This window comes from Pholcus phalangioides, unplaced genomic scaffold (genome assembly GCF_987345545.1).
Source record: "Pholcus phalangioides strain wild (caught in Gottingen) unplaced genomic scaffold, Ppha-v1.0 ptg000022l_1, whole genome shotgun sequence".
NCBI lineage: Eukaryota > Metazoa > Arthropoda > Arachnida > Araneae > Pholcidae > Pholcus > Pholcus phalangioides.
Window position 1 is genome coordinate 37,427,670 of NW_028301615.1, and position 23,909 is coordinate 37,451,578.

At 35.9% G+C, this 23,909-nt stretch overlaps 1 protein-coding gene across 1 annotated transcript; it reads left to right on the forward strand.

The window, feature by feature from the left end:
* The first annotated feature begins 11,886 nt into the window (after positions 1-11,886).
* Positions 11,887-22,187, forward strand: LOC149070374 (ras-like GTP-binding protein rhoA). The gene is made up of 2 exons (XM_089249506.1): positions 11,887-12,314; positions 21,202-22,187. Exons 1-2 carry the CDS (start codon positions 12,159-12,161, stop codon positions 21,622-21,624), a joined length of 579 nt encoding a protein of 192 aa, XP_089105632.1. The 5' UTR covers positions 11,887-12,158; the 3' UTR covers positions 21,625-22,187.
* The last annotated feature ends 1,722 nt before the right edge of the window (positions 22,188-23,909 follow it).

Here is a 23,909-nt window from a genome sequence, read left to right on the forward strand (position 1 = left end):
TCTAACTTCATACCCGTATTGAATACTTAATTTCAAGTTGTCTTCAGTTATTTATATGGCTTCGTAAATTGAAGCCACCATAGCTCTGGCGATAATGGCGGCAAGTTTAATGGAGACTCAAGAAGGGAATGGTAATGCAAACCAAGGTCAGGGTATTAATTTCCCTGTATGGTCATCTAATTATTCTGATAATGAAATAATAGATTTTTCAACAGACATCACTAGCTTCACCGTGAAATATCACGGAAATACCAGAATTCCAACGTCCAGACCTAATGATCTCAGAAGGAACTTTATTAATATGATCAGCAATTCAGATCAAATTACTGAAATAAGGGTAGCCAAGAGCGGTGATCTTTTTGTTACTACTAATTCTGCATTGGTGGCGAAGGAGCTACTTAACATCAAAACTATCCTTGACATTCCAGTTGTTAACTCACTTCTAACCGATACACTATCTTCAAAATATATTGTGAGGAATATTCCAGTTGAAATTCCATTAGATGAAATTGCTAATGAGTTAATTCTAAATGGTTTTTACCCTTTGAATATCCGCCATATTCTACGAAACCAAATTCAGACACCAACTATTATTATTATTGCACTAGGGACTTCTGTGCCCATTGAACTTAAATTATGGTATCAGATCTTTAAGCCACAAAGATTTATAGAACGACCTTCCATGTGTAACAAATGTTTCAGTTTCTTTCACAAATCAAAATTCTGCCCAGTCAAGTCTCAAATCTGTTTATATTGTGGTGGTAACCATATTGCCAAAGATTGTGATAGTGAAAAGAAATGCATTAATTGTTCATCACCAGATCATCTTCCTACTGACAGAAATTGTCCAAAATATATCCATGAACAAAAAATTCTCAATTACAAGTCTGAACATAATGTGCCTATTCATGTAGCGAGGAGATTCTGTAAGCCAAATGAGATGTCATATGCCACTAGAGTGCAAACTTCGTCTCAACACATAGATTTATCTAATATCAAAAAAGATATCCAATCTCTTGTTGCAAAAGAACTGGCAGAAATAAAAGAATCAATAATGCTGGAAATCAAACAGTCTGTAGCTGAAATAATTACACAATCATTGAAAGAAATTGTACCAGAAATCATCTCCTGTATATCTAACCAGCTTCAGCCTATGTTAAAAGATCTTGTTAATTCTTCAAGAAAAAGATCGGCTTCTTCTGATGATCAATTGAGAGATGCAATTAGTTTCAATAGCACCATTTCTGAAACTGTTAAAGACAGACATGGCTCAAAGAGAAAGTCTTAACCTGTTTTTATATTTGATTTTATGCCACATTTACTCATTGCCAAACTAATTTATAAATACTACTTTATTAAAAATTTACTTGAAGATTCGGTTTGAATCACACATGACTAACATCCATAGAATTCTTCAATGGAACTGTAGAAGTATTAAAAATAAGAAATATCATATTCTTCGTTTCATGAATGATTTTGATATCATGTGCTTCCAAGAAACATTTTTATCTGATGAATTATATTATTTACCTAATTTCCAAATATACAGATGTGATAGTGGGAGAGGAGGTGTATTAATGGCTATCAGAAATAAGTTTCCATCAAACATTCTTTTCAAATATAACTCATCTGGTGTTGAAGCTCTTATTATCAAAATTTATTTGCAGAATTTTCATTTCACCATTGTAAACTTATATATATCAGATTCTTCAAATATTATTAACGTCATGAATGTGATTTTTGATCAAATATCTCCACCTTTTGTTATTTTGGGTGATTTTAATAGCTCACATCCTGCATGGGGCTCATCCAGAACTGATAATGCTGGTCGTCAGCTGTATAATTGGTATCTTCAGAATTCTATTGGGCTAATTCAACCGCTTGCTCCAACTCATTACTCTTCACAATCTTCCAACTCAATTGATTTGAGTTTTTGTAGTACCGATTTAATTGGAAATATTACTTGGTCATGTGGTAACTCTCTGTATGACAGTGACCATATTCCAATAACATTAGAATTGAAAACTCAAGCAAGATCTACATCCATTATTCATAAATACACTAGTTGGAGAACATTTAATGACAGTCTGAATAACTATGATGAAAATATTACTTACTTTAATTTTGTGAAAAATAAACACATGGAAGCTCAAAGATCTTCAAATCGTCATCATTTCAAATACAATGACTACTTTGATGCTAATCTACGTATGCTGCTAATAGCAAAGAAACGATCATTTCGAAAATACAGGAGATGTCCATGTCAGGTATGCTGGATTAATTATAAGAAAAACTCAGCTATTTTTAAAAGAACTCTGAAAAATCAAAGAAATAAATCATTTGAAGATCAACTGTATAAACATGCAGCCTATCCAAAAATTTTTACTATTTTAAGAAGACTGAAAGTTATTCACTCCAAAGTATATGAAGATGATAATTTGTTATTCTGTCATAACAATACAGTCATCAGTGATCCTTATAAACAAATTGAACTCTTACAGCAAACCCTCATCAAACCTTATATCCATAAAGACTTCGATTTTTTTTGTGGCCCATGTCAAAACTTTGCCACAGATATGAATTCTCCAATACAAATTTCGGAATTGAAGACAGCAATTATTAAATCACCACATACAACTCCAGGTCCTGATTCAATTAACAGCAAGGCCTATTCATTAATTCCAGATGATCATCTAAAATTCCTCAATTCTGAACTTAATGAGATTTGGTCATCAGGCACCATTCCTTCAGATTGGAAGCAGGGAAAGATAATATTTCTTCTCAAACCCAACAAGACACCTACTTGCCCTTCATCATATCGACCACTTACTCTCACAAACACAATTATGAAGATTTTTGAACGCATTGTTTTATCTCGATTGAACTGGATATCATTGAAATATAAACTGTTCCCTTCAAACACATATGCTTTTAAATCTAAATCTGGGACACAAAATTTGTTAAATGATTTAAAGTGCAATATTGTCAATACTTTCAAATCTAAAGAGATTGGAATTTTAGTTTCTCTAGACATAAAGGGTGCATACGACTCTATAATACATTCTGCTCTTATATATAAACTTCAATCCACAGGTTTTTGTGGTGAATTTATTGCTTGGTTGAAAAGTTTCTTATCTGAAAGAAAATGTTATATTAGTTGGAGAAATCACAAGTCAAATCTAATCAATTTCGATAGAGGCCTTCCTCAAGGATCAGTTATATCACCATGGCTTTTCAATTTATATATGAATGATATGTTTGCTCAATTACCAAGTTCTATCCATCAATTTGTTTATGCAGATGATATACTGTTATGGTGTAGTAATAAAGACATTAAAATCTTAGAAAATAATATAAACAATGCATTGTTGAAGATTACTGATTGGTTAGGAAAATGGGGTTTTACTCTGTCAGTTGAAAAGTGTTCATATAGTATATTTACAAAGAAAAATGTTATTGGTACTTGTAATCTGGCCATTAATAGGAACCCTCTGTCATTAGTATAAAACATCAAGATTTTGGGTGTCATCTTTGACCAGAAACTTACTTGGAATCCTCAGGTTGATCACATCCTAAAAAAAGGAATAAAAACATTAAACATAATTCGGATCATTGCTGGTCGTCTTAGAGGAGCCCCTGGTAGCAAACTCCTTGCTATTGCATCAAATATCATTTGCAGTTTTTTCAATTATAGTTCTTCACTCTGGCACAATTGTTCACAACGAAATTTAAACAGATGTGCAGTATTATATCGTCAAGTTCTCAGAATTGCAGCTGGATTACCCATTTCAACTCCAATACCATTATTATTAAGTATTTGTGGCAAACCTCCTTTTGAACTTATGATTATGAAATCTGTATCAAGACAAATTATTAAAGCCAGAGCATCAACGTACAACACCAGCTTCAAATTCATTAGTGCCAACTTAAATAATACAGCTGTGACTTCTTCTCTACCCATGTTTAGTTCTTCAGTCATAAATTTCATCCAAGACAATCATCTACTCATACCAGTTCAACCTATAGTTTTTGCTAATCCACCCTGGATCATCTCTAATATATCGTATACTACTGATGAACTGCCATTCCAGATTACGACAGATCCAAACTTGGTCAACCCTTTATTTCAACAATACGAACAATTACATTGGTCTAACTCAATTATAATTGCTAGTGATGCATCCAAATCAGTTCATACAACAATAGGAGTCTTTTGTAATAAAAATATGAGAACTTTCCAGGCTACAGTTCATGACTCTTCTTCTGTTTTTACAGCTGAGTGTCTTGCCATTGCTGTTGCTGCTTCAAAATTTATATCTGAAAAACGTCACTATGTTATATTATCAGACAGCAAATCAGCAATTTCTGCATTAGCCTCTGTAAATCCAAAGTCACATTCAGCCATCTTTACTACACATCTCTCTTTAATAGATGCTTCTAGCCGGGCAGAATTCATTTCAATTGTCTGGTCACCAGGTCACAAGAACATCTCCTACAATGAAATTGCAGATAAACTGGCTCGAACTGCTGCTAATAACGCAAACCCTACTTTTCCAGATTTTTCATATGTTGAAGATGTGCTGAATTTGCTTGAGAAGTCATGGAACATCCACATTGAACGATATTTCAGATATCAGTTTCTTTATCCACTTGCATCACGTTTTTTTAATACTATTAATAAATATTCACCTTACTTTACGAAGAGAAAATATGAAACATTATTTTACAGATTATTGTCAAACAGAGCCCCAACTAATGGTTATCTGTGCAGAATTAATCAGAAAGAGACTGCAAAATGTGACTATTGTGATGATCAAGAATCAAATGATCACTTCTTTTTTATATGCAAACATTGGAATAAATATCGCAATACCTTTTTCCAAAGTATTGGTATAAGAAATAATCAGAATTGTAATTGGAGAGCTATGTTTATTGCTCCTCCAAAATTATTTGTCAAAGGATTGGAAGTGTATTTATCTAAATGTAATAGATTCTGATTTTTTTTTTTCAAAATTTGATAATTTGATATACATCCTGTTTTGAATGGTCATTTTTTTTTTTTTTTTTTTTTCCTCTCTCTCTCTCTCTCTCCTTCTCTCTCTTCTTCTTTCTTCTTCCCCTCAAGTCCCTGATTAATCTGATGTAAATATCACTGATTTGTTTTTCCATTTACTCATGTCTTGCAAACATCGTTATAATTCTTGTATATATTTTTTTTTATAATACATTTGTCTTTTTTTTGGAATTTATTTTATTTATTTTTATTTATTTTTTGCTTAATGTATTGTGATTTTTGTTATGAATAATTATGTTGGATCATACAAGTATGATTGTTTTTCTTGTATGTAGCTATTTGGTTTGATGCGAGAAAATTTCTTGTGCTGTATATATTGTGAATTTGATTTAATATTTGTACAATTTGTGATAAAGCTGTGTACTGGTATGGGTTTTGTATAGGTGGTATATACAAAGTGAATGGGTATAGTTATATATATGTTTCAGTTATTTTATAATTTTCTAAATGTATGGTATTTTCCATATATGTTGATGTATCAAAATTTTTTTTTTTTCCTACCCTAAAAAACTAACAAACTAACACATTAACCTTGTATATTTCTTTTTTCTACCCGTCCTAAAACCCTAGGTTGGTACAAAAGGACGTAAAACAAGTCAAGTCAAGTCAAGTTTTCTGAGGCCCTACCTGGTAAATTCTATAAAAGTTTTACCGGATCTCATTTTTGGGAGGCCTCCGGGCCGTGCCTAGGTGGGCCCATGCGTTAAGACGGCACTGCTGTCTGTCCCGGTTTTCACGTACTACAAATATGTCGCGTTTTTTTTAAGTCACTGCAATTTGAAGTGGCGCTTCATTTCCCGCGATTGGCGACCTTTCAGTGATTCCAGCATAAGTTAGCAACTTTGCTTACTTTTGGCATCATTTTTGGCAAAAATTGGCATTGTTCCGTCTTCTTCGTATTTGGAAGCCCAGTTTCCCGTATTTTTCTCGATTAAAAAAATTTGGTACTCCATATACGGGACATTGTCAATTGTCGCCAAAAATGACTGTAAGAGAAGTTGCTGATCATGGCTGAAATTTCCAAAAGAAATCCTTTGTGGTTGAAACTGAAACACCAGTTGAAATCGCAGTAGATTCAAATTCACGAGAAAAAAAAAAGCAAAACAATATGTGAGATGAATATTCATGTATAATCTCGTCATAATTATCATGATATATATAAATCATACGCACGTTCGAAAAATATACGTAATTATAGTTCTTGATTCCATAAAGGAAAGAAATCCTTAGGATACAGGGTTAAACATTTCCATAAAAAAAGTCGGGATGGCCAAAATTACGTGAAAATACGGGTTTTTCCATGAGGGGAAAATACGGGTCATATATTCACTTTACTTATGACTGAGAAATTGCTATGAAAGTGATGTGAAATGAAGCGCAACTGCAAATAAAAAAAAATACAATTCAAATAATGTGACATGGATAAATTATCACAATATAATTTATAATATGATAAGTGCTAATAATATGATAATTTGGAAAAATAATTTTAATTAAGAATTGCAATTTTTGGGAAAAAATCTACCAGTTCCGTTAAATACGGGACGTTTCTACGAAGCTATGTAATAAATCGCCCCTCGCAACACATTTGTCTTGGGTCCACCCCCGACCACTGGTCATACGAGAAACGCAAATGAAAAGATGGTTTCGTAGTGAAAAGCTTTATTATTAAAATGATTGAAGAGTGAAACTATTTAATTTTTTTGGTCACGAGGAAAATTACATTTTTTAAATATAATTTATACTTTTTGAATTTCAATTACGTTTTCACAATTCGCCAACCCCCCTCCCCCCGTCAATCAGTGGCGGAAAAATGCTGAAATGTTGAAGTCAAGTATCACGGTAAATATTGAATTCAGAAATATGAAGCTTTTTTATTGTTTTTTGTTGCAAATGATTTCTCTCTCTCTCTCTCTCTCTCTCGGAGCATTAATCTACATTTCAGTAAGTTTTGGTGTCCGGGGACTTTTGTTTCAGTTGGAAAATAACTGTGGCGCTCTGCGCCAATACAGTGGCCAGAAGCGGATGTATGGTTTCACCGCCTTCGGGCCAGGGCAGTCTTAAGAGCGCCAAGTGACTTTTCTGAGGCCCTACCTGGTGAATTCTCGAAAATTTGAACCAGTTCTCATTTTTGTGAGGTCTCCCTCTTGTCTTGAAGCCCCCCCCGGGCCGTGCCTGGGTGGGGTCCATGTGTTAAGACGGCACTGCTTCGGGCTGCACAAATCTTATCACCCTTCTTCCAGTCTAGCCAAAATTTTCGTGACCACTCATTCCTCAAATTCACCGCCCTTTTAGGTTAGCACAACTTTGTACCCCCTCTCCTTCACAGGTCAATATGCTCCTGTCAATGCGCAACTCTTGCTATCGCTCACGTGCTTGTACGTCACGCTTTTGGTCGCACCTGGCTGTTTGTTCTCTGGACCAGGGCTTGAAAGATCACAAAAATGTCTAGTCACCTGAAAAACTTTTTGTGGAATCAAATACATTTCATTTCGAGAAAAACTATTCGTAAAATAATGTTTCTCCAACTTTTCCAGGACATGAGGAACCCCCTTCCATGTTGGTAGATACAATTAATACATGAATTTCAGACATTTTGCGTTGTCCTGACCACATAATTAACTGATTATGCATTAATTAGTTTCATTCATGAATAATTAACTTTTTTGGTCACAATGAAAAATACATTGTTTTTAAATATGTAATTTACACTTTTTGAACTGAATTTACGTTTCCACAATAAGTCAATTATCTCAGTAATTATTGCATTTAGAAATATGGGGGTTTTTTTTGTTTTTTTTTTGCAAATGACTTTTCGGAGCATTATCTATATTTCAGTAAGTTTTGGTGCCCGGGGACTTTTGTTCCCGGGTCTCCTTTTGGTCACTCCCATACTTGCATACTCTATTGCACACTTCCATCCTTATACGCTGTTTTGGTCACATATATGCTTGCATACTCGTTGGGGGTCACTTGTTCCTCACTCTCTAGATCACTCACATGATTGCATACTCTTTAGATTACTCTTTTGGTAAGTCACATACTTGTAAATGCATTGGTCACTAACATGCTTGCATACTCAGTACGTCCCGCTTTTGGTTGTACCTAGTTTTTTGCCATATTGGTCATTATTTGGTCACTCATGCACACTCTCCAAGTCACGTTTTTGGTCACACGCTGACCTAGTCCCTCGCTCTCTACGACACTCTTATGATTACTCACATGCTTGGATACTCTCTGGGTCACTCTTCAGGCTTCTCACTGGACTGGGCCCTCACTCTCTAGGTCACTCGTTCGATCACACTTTTGGTTCATCACTGGCCTAGCCCCCCCCCCCCCCATCTTTAGACAGAGTTGAATTTATAGTTTGCACTCTCTTCCCTCATTCTACTCTAATTTTCTCAACCACTGCACTCATTCCCTAAATTTGCCGCCCCTCCGACATTTCTGCCCCGGGCTACAACCCCTAGGGTTACTAGACGTCCTTCTTTTTGATGCTACTTCAAGAGCATCCTCCTACATTTTAGAAAATTTGCCCTTTGTCCTCCTTTTCAATTTCCCGGCATTTTTTTTCGGGGGGGGGGTTTCACTCTAAGATATCTGTTCGTCGATATGAGTGTTTGTGTGTGTGGTTTTTCGCACACATTTTTACACGCTTTGACCGATCGCATTCAAGATTCCCAGAATCATTGCTTGCTAACCAACAGCAAATGGCGTATACTGAAGTGGGGAAGGGAGTCGGTGCTACTTCTTCCATTTAATAAAATAGGTTGCAAACAACATCCAATGCTCATATCTATGGCAAATTACCTCTGGCGAAAAAAAAAGTAACACTCCCCAATTAAAAACAAACCATCTGAGGGTAGAGGTATGAGATTCCATAACGCTATGGAAGCTATTAGAAATGGCAATAAATATAACAAAAGACAAGTGTTTCTTTTTGCCAAGGTAAACCTCTTGCTCCAGGCAAAGAAATAAAACTTTCCAGACGGTGGGAACAATTCATTGTAAGCGGAGGGAGACGGATAGTTTTCGGTCTTATTTTTTAAGCGGTTCTGTTTTAGTTTGGAAAAATAATTGTGGTGGCCGGTTGTTTAGTCAGTATAGTGGACCTGCATCGTGACGACCCGGATTCAAACCCCACCGTCGCCGGGGTCGCCGGCTGAATATGGTTTCTGTTATTCTCCGAACTTCGAGGCGCGAATGCGAGCCGAATCTCCCCGTTGAGAAGTCTAGCCACAAGCAACAGGCCCACAACGATACAGTTATTCAATCCTTGTTCCAGACTCTTCCACGAAGCTGGGCTGGAAGAGATCTCGGCAACGGGAGAGGTCCAGTTGCAAAGTTCTGATGTTCATTCGTTCAGTTATTCAATCCTTACACTTCACTCACAATTAGAAAAATTGATGGCAAAGGCAGCAATACACATGACAAGTATTACACAGAAACACTCTTCACGTTAGATTCACAACATATACACGCACATTTCAATATGCACTGATTCGTTAGATGTTCCGCAGAGGAATACGAACGAGGGTGATCGCGCAGGCGTCCTCCTTCTTCAGTGCTAGAATCTAATAACCCTATAGAGGGTGATTCCAAACTCAACGACAAACTTTTACGGGAGGTAGAAAACACAAAAACATGAAACAGAATCACATAGGAATGTATGACCGAAAACCCTAACCTGATCAGCTGAAGGATAAACGAAGATGCAGAAATGACAAGCCAATAAGCTCCCTCCAGCAGATAACAGTGCCCTCAAGCGTGCATAACTGTGGATGATAAGAACTTTGAGCACTTGTAGTGAAACTTAGTACGTGTACACGTACTCTCCTCGTGTAAAGTATCGAAAGAGTTTTTCCACCCCCTTAGGGGCCATTCAAGTATTACGTAAGCAGATTTTTAGCAATTTTTGACCCCCCCCCCCCCCTGTCAGCAAAATTTCGTGATCAGCTTAGAATATTTCATATCTTCAAAAAGGGTGGTTGATGACGTAAGCAGCAACCTTCAAACCCTTAAGTTTTCTATATCCGCAAAAAATGTGTACGTTGAGTTTTGAATCACCCTGTATAACACGCTTAAATCCCTGTGAATATGATTCTAACGCTGGCACCAATCGGTTTAAAACCGGGGGATAGGTGATAATTTCCTCGGACTCGTACTTTTTCATCCTCATTTCGAAGTTCTCGAATCTGGTAACCCTAGTACTTGGGGTCATTCAAGTATTAGGTCAGCATCGATGTATGGCCGTCTTAAGAGTATCATGGGCCCCCGGGCCAATTGATTTTTCTGAGGCCTTATCAAACAAATTCTCGAAAATCTCAACCAGATCTTATTTTTTGTGAGGCCCTTCTTCGCTTGAGGCCCGCGGGCCGTGCCTGGGTGGGTCCGTGCCTTAAGACGCCACTGCATCGATGGGGGGTGGTATCGGATTTGCTGACTTTTGATGGGGGTTTGGATGATGCTTATGTCATCAACCAATTTTTATAAAAATATGAAATATTCTTATAACGGCATCTTACTCGGTGCGCCAAAAACAAGGAAAACATTCCGCTACTTTGTGGGCACCTTGAACTAACATTCTAACTTCTCCGTCTTGGTAAGTCCCCTACAGAGCCACTTTAATGATATCTGAATATTTCGCGGATCCAAGTGACCTGGAAATGTATCTCGGGCCGCTTAAGTACTCTGGACAGGCTCGTAGCCAGAAATTTGGTTCGAAGGGGAAAAAAGTGGTAGAACAAAGATTTGGCCATCTTTTTCCCCTTTTTGCGATAATTTTCTCGACCTACGGCCTTCGCTCTGGACCTGTCCCACGCGTCATAAAAGTGATCCGTGATTATATCGCGGATCACTTAACTTATCTGGAGATGTGCCGCGGGTGATGTATATAGAACCGCACTAAGGGCCGCGCCAATGCTCTAAAACTGTACAGTTTTGAGTGACATGTCACTCAAGAGACCTCTAAATGAGCCACGGATCATTTTAGTGTTTTGGAACTGCGCCGTGAGTCACTTAAGTGATCTGTGAATGTGCCATGGGCTTACTTAAGTGGTCTAAAAATGTGCCACGGGGCACTTGAATTGTCTAGAAATTGTGCCACGGGTGACTTAAGCGATCTGTAAATGCGCCACTTACTTCATTTTTACAAAATTAGGTTCGAGGGTTACAGGCCACATCCCAACACCCAGGGCCGCATTTGGTCAGCAGGCAGGGTTTACCGTATATGTCTTAGAGGGTGGGTCGCAATGAATTTCTAAAAATGAAATTTTCAGTTCCTAGCCTTCAAATAGCATTGAAATTAACAGAAATTAATTATAATAGCATGGGAGGGGGACTCGTGCCAATCCCCCCCCCCCCCGTACGTCTCTGATCCAGCCAGTAAGTATGCGTTAGGAGGTCGCAGAAGAGCTGACGAAATTTTACTGACCGGGTGGGGAGGGAATTCAAAAATGGCTAAAAATTTGCTGGCGTAATACTTTAACGGCCCCTTTGACAAAAATCAAGCAGATGTCCTGGTTTCTGTTTTTCGAAATCTGGTCATCTGAATCAAATTTTCTTCCCTCATAAAAATTTTCCAGATGGGACATCGCAACTGAATCCCGATTGGAAGATGACTTATCGAAATGTGGTTTTTCTGAAGTAATAGTTTTTCCTTTATGCCATTAAAATAAATAAAAATGAAAATTTTTATTTATAGAAATGAATCATCAAAGTCATACCACAATAATTTTATTGGAAAGAAAAATATATTTATGACATCATCAAAGGAAAACTTAACCCCTGGTGGCAACACTCGAGGCAACTTTGTGGATTGGTTGAAATGTCAACAACATCATGATGCATCAGCTGCGGAAATATTAGATGGTCATTTATCGCCTCGTTTTAGATGTCCATTTCTTTTCGTTTTTTTAATTTTTTTTTACCAATGAAAGCCTTTTGAGAGTGACTTACGGTTAACTTTTTCGTGTTCGAAAAGTTCGGCCCTTTTCATTATATCAAAATAAAGGCACGAAATAACAGACGACAAAGGGAGAAGCATCATCATCTTCGGCATTAAAGAGAGAGCGAGCGAGAGATAATGGCGGCCATCCGGAAGAAATTGGTGATCGTTGGGGACGGAGCTTGCGGTAAGACTTGCTTGCTCATAGTGTTCAGCAAAGACCAATTCCCCGAGGTTTACGTGCCAACCGTGTTCGAAAACTACGTCGCCGACATCGAAGTCGATTTGAAACAGGTAAGCCCCCCCACCAATTCAGTAATTATGTACAGTCTTATTTTTCCCATGTGATGTGAAAAAGGCGTGGCCATTGTTAGTAGTGTAAAGTGGATGATGACTCATTATTAACGTTCAAATCGCTTCGTTTTAGTTATCAAATTGATTTTTTATTATCAAGATGGCCATTTGTAATGTTAATTTTCGGCCATTTATTTAATGGGCGTATCTTTGAAAAACGAAAGATGTTGATCTTTTTTTTTTTTTGACAGTGGGGTTACCATACATAATAGGCATACCCGGAGGATGGGTATTTTCTATTAAGTCCAAAACTATAATTTTTAAGCTAGATTATAATTTATTGTTAAATCACTCATTGATTCGAAACTTTAATTTGATGAATTGGTGACTCATGTCACCAGTGAATGATAAGATTACGTCATGGATGAACTAGCTTCTCAATTAACTCACCTATTTGAGTTTATCCAGCCCGCAGAGCATTTTTTATTTATTATTTCGTTTCTTACTGCCCGTCCAAGTATTCGTTGATTTGTATTTGACCCTCGGGCAGAAACGGCTCTAGGGCCGTGCGGCCGGCGCGATGTGTCGGGCGGGGCGAATTGCGTAAGTTAGTTGGATCCAGTTCACCAGACACAAGTTTTCTCATGCTATTTGGTTCTTGGAAGGGGGAGCGATCATTCATATCATCCCTCCCTTGGATCTGTGCCTGAGCGGGGGTAGAAATCTTCAGCTGCGAAAGAAGCTGATGCAGATGTCTTTGGCTGTTTTTTTCGAACCGAGCACAACTCGGGTCTGTCGTCATCTTCAATTTACTACCCAGTGAGTTGTGCCGTAAGTGTGTGTACCTCAGTGTCAGAGTGCATTCCTAGTGTTGTCTGATTTTTCAGTGCTGTGTCATCTATATTTCCAAAGTGAGTCAGTGAAGTGTGATGACTGAATATTTGTACTGTTTGTAGGCCTGTTGCTGTCTGTGGTGAGTTTTTTGAGTGGGGGGGGGGGGAAGGAAGGAATCGTCTCACATTTGCACCTTGAAGTTGGGAACCACAGAAAACCAACTTCAGCCGACTACCATTTTGGCGACAGTGGGGCTCGAACCCAGGTCCCTGCTGTGTGAGTCTGTCATTATGACCACTCGACCGTCAAGAGAAAAACATGTCGCTGCATGTCTTTCCACCGGAAGTTTATATTATTTAAACAGACTTTTCAATCGACTTCCAGTGATCAGGTGATTTTGGTAATCTAACACACCCTGGTCTGATATGTTCCAGATTAGCAAGAGTCCACTGTATCTGCTTCTTTCCCAGCTGAAGATATCTGCCGCTGTGTATCTTCAGCTGCGAAAGAAGTTGAGATGCAACAAACCCTGTGCACCCCGAGGTTCCTAATATATCAAGTTTAGCAGATAAAACAGAAAACTGTATTTTATTAAAGCTTATTTTTTACTGATTGAGTTTTATAAGTTACAACAGCAATGCTCATTTTCTAAAAATTACAATTTTTAACAATGTACAACCTATTTTCCTGGTGTAAGATTGTATCAAATCAGGTACAAGATTCGGCATAGTTCATAACAAAAAATCTGTTTAATCTCACCAACGCTCTTGCAATTCAGATCAATAAAGCAAAGAAATATATGGCCTGATGGGACCAATACATGAATTTACATACACTCGCAATATTCCAGATTGAGATATTTCAAAATTAACAACATATCCATACCATGTGAACTGGCCTCATTCTCCCAATACGTCAAAGAGGCCTATCGAATACTATAATACTATAACGTAGGCCTAACTACATTATAAATCGAATGTTAACAAAAATAGATTCAACTTTTCGGGTGGAGGTTTGCTGCCAATCACCCACAAAACGAGTGAGTAGTACAAATATTGTTCTGACATTGATAAGATGTATTCAATCAACTTCATAATAGTTTTAACCATATTGTGACCAAATGAGATGAAAGATGTTTCATCCCCGGAGGGGACTCCAAGATAGCCCAGCCCAGATGGGGAGTATGGAAGAAAATGAAAGATCTTCTTGGAGGCGGAAGAGTAGCATAGAAGAGTGAGCAGATAAAATAGTCAAAACTTGGACGAGTCTAATTTGTGGGGGGGGGGGGTTGACAGCTGTATAATAGTTAATGATTACACAAACGTGAAGGGGAGATTAATTTTTAGATGGGGCACCAGCTTCTAGAAAGCCAGAGAGAAGCGGCAACCCACCACCAGTACGTTGGCGATCTGGATTATACTGCACCTGTTCGGGATTTGGAAGATCCCACCCTCCTGTAAAGACTAATTGGACAAACTAGCAGAATACTAGGGAGGCCTTCTGTTGTTTCTAGTAGCTGGAAAGGTGTCCTGGGATCTAAAAATATACTTGATGTCTCTCTCTCTTCATATGTAAAAATTTAATAACGGGGGGAGGGATCTGACCTGGCCCGTTACAGAGTAGGGGATGGGACAAATAGGGATTTGGCCACATATACTGAATATTTGGTTTATGTTTTGGCCAAATATTGATTTTCTTGAAATTCATCAAAATTATAAAATTGTTTTTAATTGGAAATGAAATTATTGGTAATTTGTGAATTGATATAATGATGATAATGATATTGAATTTCAATCATGCAATTTGTTATTTAAATAAACATTTAAAACCTGTGGTAATTGAAAGATTTTTATTGTGGTACTGACAATCAAATTTAACTATATACTTTTGAACTAGGTTAATCCAGTCGAAAGTCATAGGTGCCAATGCTTCCGATTTACCCGGAAGCCTTTCAGTTTTTTCAGCCTTATTAAAATATGTCTTTATTGGATTATAAGGCCACCTGTATGTGTGTCCTTAGCATGATAGTGTCGCTACTATTGCTGCTTCTTTGTGAAGGAAAAAATTCAAAGCAAAAAAAAAACCTGTGAGATAATACACCACTACATTTAGATGCGATGCAATCCTTGTTCATGAATTTGCTAAAGATATAGAGCATCAGAATTTACCAAAGGTTAAAAAATGTAAGAATGAGAAATTTTGGCTTCTGTATATCATTTTAAATAACTAAGATACGTCATATGAAAAAATATATATATTCAGGACACTTTTTGGAAAAAACCACTTATATCATCTAAAGATATACCATCTGAATGCACCCCAAGAATATAAAATGTGGTAAGAGTGAAAAATGTTTTGTTTGGTAATGAACCAATATGATATTTTTCAAGGAAAAAATTATATTTAGGCCACTTTTATTTGATTTTTGAAGGAAAAAAAAAGACCCTTGGTTCAAACCAAACAACCCAGGCATATATCAATTTGGTTTTCACACATCTTTAGAGGAAGTAATTACAGTAGAATCTAGATTATCCATGCTATAAAACATCAGTACGGTGGTACTGAACTGCAATATAGAAAAGATGTCAACACAGCCGCGTAAATTTGATGGCACGTGATGATGTTGCCTCTCAATATAAGGATAATCCCCTCTACAACGATATTTTTTCTTTGTCCAGTATAATTATGTAAATCGATCGTGGCTCAGAATATGTGTGATTTTTGTATTATTTGTCATGGCTCCTATTTGTTCTGACAAAAACTGGCAGTGAAATAGAGGTTGCTACGTATGGAAGTTTGACTTTTTTTTTTTTTCTAATTTTAAATTCTTTTCGCTTCCTGCGGTTTAGCCATGTCTTTGGCAAATTTGGCTATTATAGCTGGCAAAAAAAATTCTGCATAAAATATAGCTTGCAAAGCCTACAGTTTGTGTGCCCTGGGCCATGCATCACATCTATGATCTTCAGTGATGGCAGTGCTTATGATTCTCTGAACCTAGAGATGTGACGTGGAGAATATTATATTCTTACGTACGTGGATGTGAAAATTAGTTAATAATCAAAAATATTCTTTTTTTTCTTTAAAAAAATTTTTTTAAGTTTTTATCAATTTCGTTCATATTACGAAATATAATTCAGTTTTCATTGCCTGAAACATTTGAATCTTTTTTTTCTTTCTTTTTTTTTTACATTCACCTCATAATGACAAGTTTTATTTTGAGAATATTCTCTTTCACATGGTAGGTGGTTTCAAAAGTTTTAGTCATGAAGATTTTTGAAACATTTTAAAAATTAAAAGATTTCTTTTAAAATTAAAATTTCAGAAATAAGATGACAGCAAAAAATAATTTAAAGTTGATTGACAGAGTCATTCTTATGATCACCTTCATTCTAAAGAAGATAGAGAACTGTGTCATTTTCTTCAATAAACTCAATGAACATACCCCATAGCAGAATGTTTTGCATTGTTCTGAAACAAACACTCAGTGGACTGGAAATGTTCTGCAGCAAAAATTCCCAATATTATTTTCTACATTTTTCTTTTAAATTCTTCCAGATTATTCTGCAGTAGCACTGATTGCTCTACGATGTAAATCACTGATATTTCAGCACATTCTGTTTGGGGGGTGGGTGAACATGCACTCAAATTTTTTATCACTCTTATTTCTTTGCAAGTTGTTCAATTCATTCATGCTGTTTTCATTTCCTAGCTTTAAAAGTTTAACATTGTGGGTTGCAAACTTCAATTTTCATCTTCGTTCTATTGACAATTCCTCTATACTGTATGTATGCATGAGGTCCTGAAAGCTCTTGCAGCAATTTTAGAATGCACCTTCTGTCAAACTCATCCCAATACACGTTCCTTTCCATCAAATAACAGCGGCTATGTTTTCTGCAGAGTTCCTGTAACAATTGTCTTTCCAGAAAGTCTTATTTTTCTGGGTATTTATGTCATTTTAAACCTTTTGAGGGGCACTATATAAAAAAAAATTGGCTAAACTAACTTCATATACTTGGTACACAGGACTCGTATAGATGTATTTTGCAACTATTTTATTTTCATCGAAATCCAGCAAACAACGGATGGTCGCACAGCAGGGACACCACCCACCTAGAACACTGGAAGCTTCCCCAGGGTGTAATGCAGGAAAAGCAACATTTTGTTTAAAAAATTCCCTTTCCACCGATTTTGTAGGACAAAATGATCAACATAAGCATATTGATAGCTGGTACATCTCTTTCAGTGAGATGGCAGTGTAAATTTTCCTTCTTGAGTTGTGTATAAATTTGTTCGAAATGCCAAATTTTCCATCAGTGACACTGAAAAAAAGAATAAGAACATAGAGATTGGTGATTTATCTGACATTAGAATTTCCTGAGATAGTCCCACTTCTTCCCTGAAATTTGGGTTTTGCTTTTTTCTCCCGAACCATCTGAAATTGTCAAGAAGAACCAGGCATTGGGGGATCAGCATCATTTTCATCAAAATCCATGCAGTAAGCTTTGTTTTATTTTCTTTCTGGGGTATCATCAGATGCATTACTTACCAAAATTAGTATAATATTGCTTCCTCTGTACTAAGGAAGATGCATTACTCACCGAAATTAGTATAATATTGCTTCCTCTGTACTAAGGAATTTTATATGCATTTCACCACCAATAGGGGAGATTGTTGTGAATTAAAAAATTCACAAAATAGGAGAGGAGAGACTCAAGGCAAAAGAAATTCCAGAAAATAAAATTAAAGCAAGAGAGAAAGAAAGAGTAGTCGTTCGCAGCCACTCTAAAACCACTAGAATGAAAGAATGGTTATGTGTGGGACAAAAAATAACATGTCTTCCATTCTAACCCCCAAAACTCCTCCACAAATACACATCTGAGATGTTTCAACAGCATTGCTGCTGTCACCCATTTTTCTAGAAAACAAGAAAGAGGGCGAAAATGAAAAACAAGGTCACTTCTCAGTGGTGGTTTCATACTGACCACACTTGAGGTATCTCATTGTTCTAGGTGTGCTGTGTTGCCCTCAGTATGGAACCACCTTTTTAAAACTTCTATAAATTTGATTTTAAACTATTCTTTAGTTTATTGAATGGCACGATTTCAATAAATAAGGCAAAATTTATTTTAAAAAAATCTGTAATTTTTGAGAAAATATTTCTTTTTTTATCAGGAAATAAATTTTAAAACAAGTATCATAAAAATAGAGAAAATGGCGGGTTTTTTTTTTTTATCACTTGCAAAACAAAACCAGTATGATGCTGCCATCTCTGACAGAAAACTTAAATCTTAAGCTAGTTAATAGGATTTAAATGATTCATTCCTATATGAAAATTATTTTTTAATGGAATTTTGAAAAGGTGGTTTTGCTATGGGGACACAGTCTCGGAAAGGGTTAAAAGAATTCAGTCTCGTGGTATGCCTTCTGCAGTTACAAAATGGTGAATAAATTCTAATCACCGCTCATCTTTGTTTAACTCTTTATCTACTGATAGCACTTTGAAGTGCCGGGTTAGCTAATCTGTTATGTGCGAACATGCCAAGGTTCCAAGGTTTTTCCTATCATTTTCCTTTATCATTGCTTTTTCTTTACTCTATTGAATTTCGAGATGTCATGAATAATTAGTCTGAATACCGGTTTTGAACAGTTCTGCATCCTCTGAGGATGGCAATATTTTTTGTATAGTTATTTTTGCTTGCAGTAAAATAACAAAATACAGCTTACAGAAATATTTAGGGTTTTTGCAAATGACTTTTCGAGCATTATCTACATTTCAGTAAGTTCTGACGTGCATGGACTTTTGTTCCCAGGTCTCTATTTGGTCATTCCCATACTTGCGTTATGAAAAATATTGGTAGCACAACTTTTGGGGAACCCCTCGGGACAGCAATCTCCAGTTGCCAAACCGGAAGTGTAAAGATAAACACTCAAATTGTGTGGAAAGATAGGTCTTTGTTGACCTTCATACGGTGGCACTGCCAGACTAGTACTGCGATAGAATTGCTGGAAAATTGGATGTGTCTTTAAAAATGATGTGAGGAGTAGAGAGAGTAATTAATGTTGTTGAGACTTTATCCTCAATGCAAGATTGTGAATAATTGTAAATAACTGTTTTCGATGAATAAATCTGTGGCGTCATAAAAAATTGCTTCATCCTCTGATCATTTCAAGGGCTTGAGACATTATCCAGAACAATATATTAATTATTCATAAACATGTAGCGTATTATGAACATATATATATATTATTTTTATAATTTTGGAAACATTCATTACCAATTTATTACCAAGTAAAAATAAGGTAGTTATTTATTGTAACATAAAAAATATTCTGAATAATCTTTCAAAAGATTATTAGAGAATTTTTCATTTATAAAAATAACGAGAATATTCTCATCAAGAATAATAAAAATATTCTTAAGTTATTTTAATAATAGTCGATTTCCAGAGAATATTCTTTTCAGTATTATCTTCCATGAGAATATTCCAGTATTATCCTCGATAGCGATACAAGGTCAGAATGTTCTCTGAGAACGAGAATATTTTAATATTCTCCTGGATGTAAAAATTAAAGAATAATCAAGTTTCATTTTTTTTTAAATAATGAATTTTTTTCACTTTTTCAAGTTTGTATCCCACAATATCAGATTTTTTCTGAAAATTTATCTGATTTTAAAATAATTTTCTAAGGTTTCAATCTTAAGTATTCTAAAATCTTCGTAACCAAACTTCTTATCAAGACCAAGAGAATATTCTTGTATTAAAAGTTGTCATTATGAGGTGATAATGCCAAAAATTATTTTGTTTCAAATGTTTTAAGCAATGTGTGTGTGAAAAGTGATTTATATTTCACAACATAAACAAGATTAGTAAAAAACATTTCATTGTTTATATAAGAAAAATGAATATTCTCGATTTTTTCCAATTTTTACATCCAGGAGAATATTCTTGAAATATTCTCGTTCTCTGATTAGGCCTATACATTATTGTATGTTCTTGAGAATCTTCTCTAAAAGGACTATCAGGCCTGATGAGAATATTAAGGTATTTGTAATATATATAGTTCTTCCAGAGAATATTCTTCTAAAGATTATTCTCGAGAATTTTACATCTCTACTTAAAACCTTGGTTGTTAAGAGCCTGTGTCCTTAACAAATTGAAATATATTGTATGGAATTCTCTCGTGAACTAAATTTTTGCTGCTCCTTATCCCGAATTTTGGTTAGTTTCCATGTTACAGTGCATCAATGATATTGCTGATCTTTAGTTACCGAATGTTAGTATTAGGCTGGGCATGCACACCAGTTAGACATGACTAGGCAAGCTTAGTCTTGTATGATGCAGTGAATAGTAGATAAAACGCCACTGTGTTGAGACCTAGAAAAAATATTGTTATAGACAGTCTGTGCATTTGTGCTATTTCTTATGTGAACAGGAATTCTGTCGGGACCAAAGGAAATATTGTTAGGCTATGGACTATCATTGTGCATGTTTCACTGTACCATGAAATTTCAAGGGTGTCGCAAAACACGAAAAGTGTAGGAAATTCCTTGACAAATTCCAGGTACATGATTGCCATAGGGACTAAAAAGTCTGTATTGGCACCTAAAATTTTCTGTTTGTGCTTCCATGAAAATCATTTCAGATTCTTTTTTTCATGGAATTACCATGCATACAGTCGAATCCCATTTTAACGAATAGTTATATATCAAAAATCTCGTTTTAACAAACACTTTTCTAATCTGCCAGATAAGTTTACATAGAAACAATGCAAAAACCTGGAATTCCTTTATAATGAAATTTTTCGTTATATCGAAGTGATTTCTCCGGTCTCTTGGAGTTCATTACAATGAGAGTTAACTGTGTTATCACTATATGGAAAATGTGAACCGATGTGTAATATTACTTACAAATTTGTTGTTATAGATGACATTATTATGCGTAAGTTTTACTGTATATGAATAGGAAATACTAATGTGCCTATGATACTTGTATTTAGTTTTTTTAAGCTAACTGCTTTTTTAATGCAGACCGGTTTCTAATTTGTGTTGCAGGTGGAACTAGCATTATGGGATACTGCAGGCCAGGAGGATTATGACAGGCTTCGCCCACTCTCCTACCCAGACACAGATGTCATTCTCATGTGCTTCAGTATTGACAGTCCTGACAGTCTCGAAAACATACTGGAGAAATGGAACCCTGAAGTTCGTCACTTCTGCCCTAATGTCCCGATCGTGCTTGTTGGCAATAAGAAGGATCTGCGCCACGATCCTGGAACAATCAAAGAACTTGCTAAGATGAAGCAAGAACCTGTCAAACCTGAGGAAGGGAGGGCTATGGCCGATAAGATTGGTGCCTTTGGTTACCTCGAATGTTCCGCTAAAACCAAGGAAGGTGTGCGCGAAGTGTTTGAGATGGCAACTAGGGCTGCCTTGCAAGTCAAGAAGAAGAAGAAAAAGAAGTGCGCTCTTCTCTAAGACATTCTAGAAAACGGAAAAAACTCAAATAATTCTTTTTTTTCTTTTATGTGTTTCCTCGTCACATTTTTGCTGTTTTTTTTTTTTTTCTCGCTCTACCCTTTCCTTTGTTTGAATAACCCTACAAAAGATGCTCCTGATTCTCGCATAGGCAGCAACCTTGTCTACTACTTAGCACGATACTTGCTATAAAGCGAAAATGAATTTAATATGGGGAAAAAAAACCATTCCACGTGGAATAAGTGAATGAAGACTCGAAAATTTTTAAAAACTTCCCGATTTGAAATGTGTTTATTTTTATGTTCGCTGAGCTTTCCTCTTCCCGTTTTCTCTCCTTCAAGCGAAGATTGTGTTTTTGTACGAAGTATACATTTTGGGTTTGTAATAGTTTTTCTTTTCTGTTTGTTTGTTTGCTAGATTTCCATTATGATCAGGTAAATATTTGGGCACTTCATGCCTTGTTTAAACGATATGATGCTGCTTGTCATATCACGTTTGAAAAGTTTTTTGTACAGATTTTTTCAGTATTTGTAATCGTTATTAAAACAAGAGGCAAGTGGTTACGTCTGGTCTCTTAATTATATTTTGATCATATACATTTAGAATTCTTTTTTTTAAGATGCTTATCGATATTTTTATTCGTTCATCGAAGTATATAACATAATGAATATGTTCACACAGAAATAATGCTTCCAAAGAATTGAAGGTTCATATTTGGAGTTCAGTTTATGAAAAAAAAAATTCTAGATCGTATACATAGAGGTATATTACCAAGAACAGCCTTAAATGCTGTCAAACAAGTGATTTTATACCAATAAATATCTTGAAGCCATTTCGCCTGGGTTTCAAGTATGTTTTAATAGTGAGGGAAAGAATAAGGGGGTGCATGACCTTTTCAGTGTGTGAAGAGATATGTGAGATGATTATATTACTCACAGGCCGCAAACTGGCGTATTTATCGTGAGTGGATGGGGGCGTTTACCTGCGGGTTGAAGGTTGGGCACCCCTCTTGTAAATAGTCAGAAGTATGAATTTTATGCATTTCCCTGTATCTGTACAGGAAAAAAAATTATTTTCTTCAGCGTATCAAATCGTTATTAAGGAATTTTGCAGCCTACTAAGCTCTTCGTTCTATTCACGATGAAAGAGTTAATTATACTAATACGTTTAAAAAGTTCTGAGGCTTATTTCATTATGGAAGTTATTCCTGTTTATTTGATGTTTCCTTTAAAGTAACTACCCTGTGCAATTATGCATTTTTGCCATTGTTCATACAGAGATGTAAATGCCGATTGCAAGCCCTTTTTTGTGTGCCTTCCAATACCTTTGTCACTGCTTGTATTTTGAAACCTGAGAATTGTTGTGCTCCTCCTCTCCCCCCTTTAGCATGTTCTTTATCCGAGAAAAATGTCACATAGAGGACAAGATCATGGAAATAAGCTGGTTGTGGAAGTATCGGAATGTGGTGTTTTTTGACAGGTAAATCTGATACCTGGAAGGACCTGCGAGTCCTTAAACATCTGCATGATTTGGTGAGATTCAAGTGACCAGATCTTTTGAAGGCCAAGTCGATAATGCACCAACTCACCAGTCCTTCCTGGTATCAGATTACCTGCTAGAACATCACATTCCCAATACTTTCACAACCAGCTTATTTCCCTGATCTTGTCCTCAATTGTGATTTTTTTACTCGGATAAAGAATTTCCTTAAGGGTGGGGGGCATTTTTTTACTCGGATAAAGAATTTCCTTAAGGGTGGGGGGCAGCGATTTTTCAGGCTCCAAAGAATTGCAGCAACGAAAAGGCAGTGGAGAATGACAAAAAACGGCTTGCAATCCTCATTTATATATTTGCATCAGGGTTTGGTTTTTGACAGGATAAGCGTCTGAAGTGGATGCTTTTGGATAATGTTTTGAACACAATAGATATATATATATATATAACATGAACTTTCTTTTTTGCATATTACAATGCTTTATTTTAAACATTAATTTATTACAATTATGTTATAATTTGCAATTAAATTAATTCTAATTTGCAATTTTGAGTTTTTCAACATAGAGTCAAGAACATGTAAAATGTAATTTTATGGTTTATTTATCAAAACTATTAATTACCTGTGTTCAATTTGCTAAGCATATTAAAGATGTTTATTCAAAATATATATAATAAGGTATCAGTGCTTTTCACTTCAGAAACCAACTCTGTATTAAAACAGTCAAACTTATTATCAATGTTGTCAGTGTTTTTTTAACCTGATGTTAAATAACAAACTTTTATAAGTT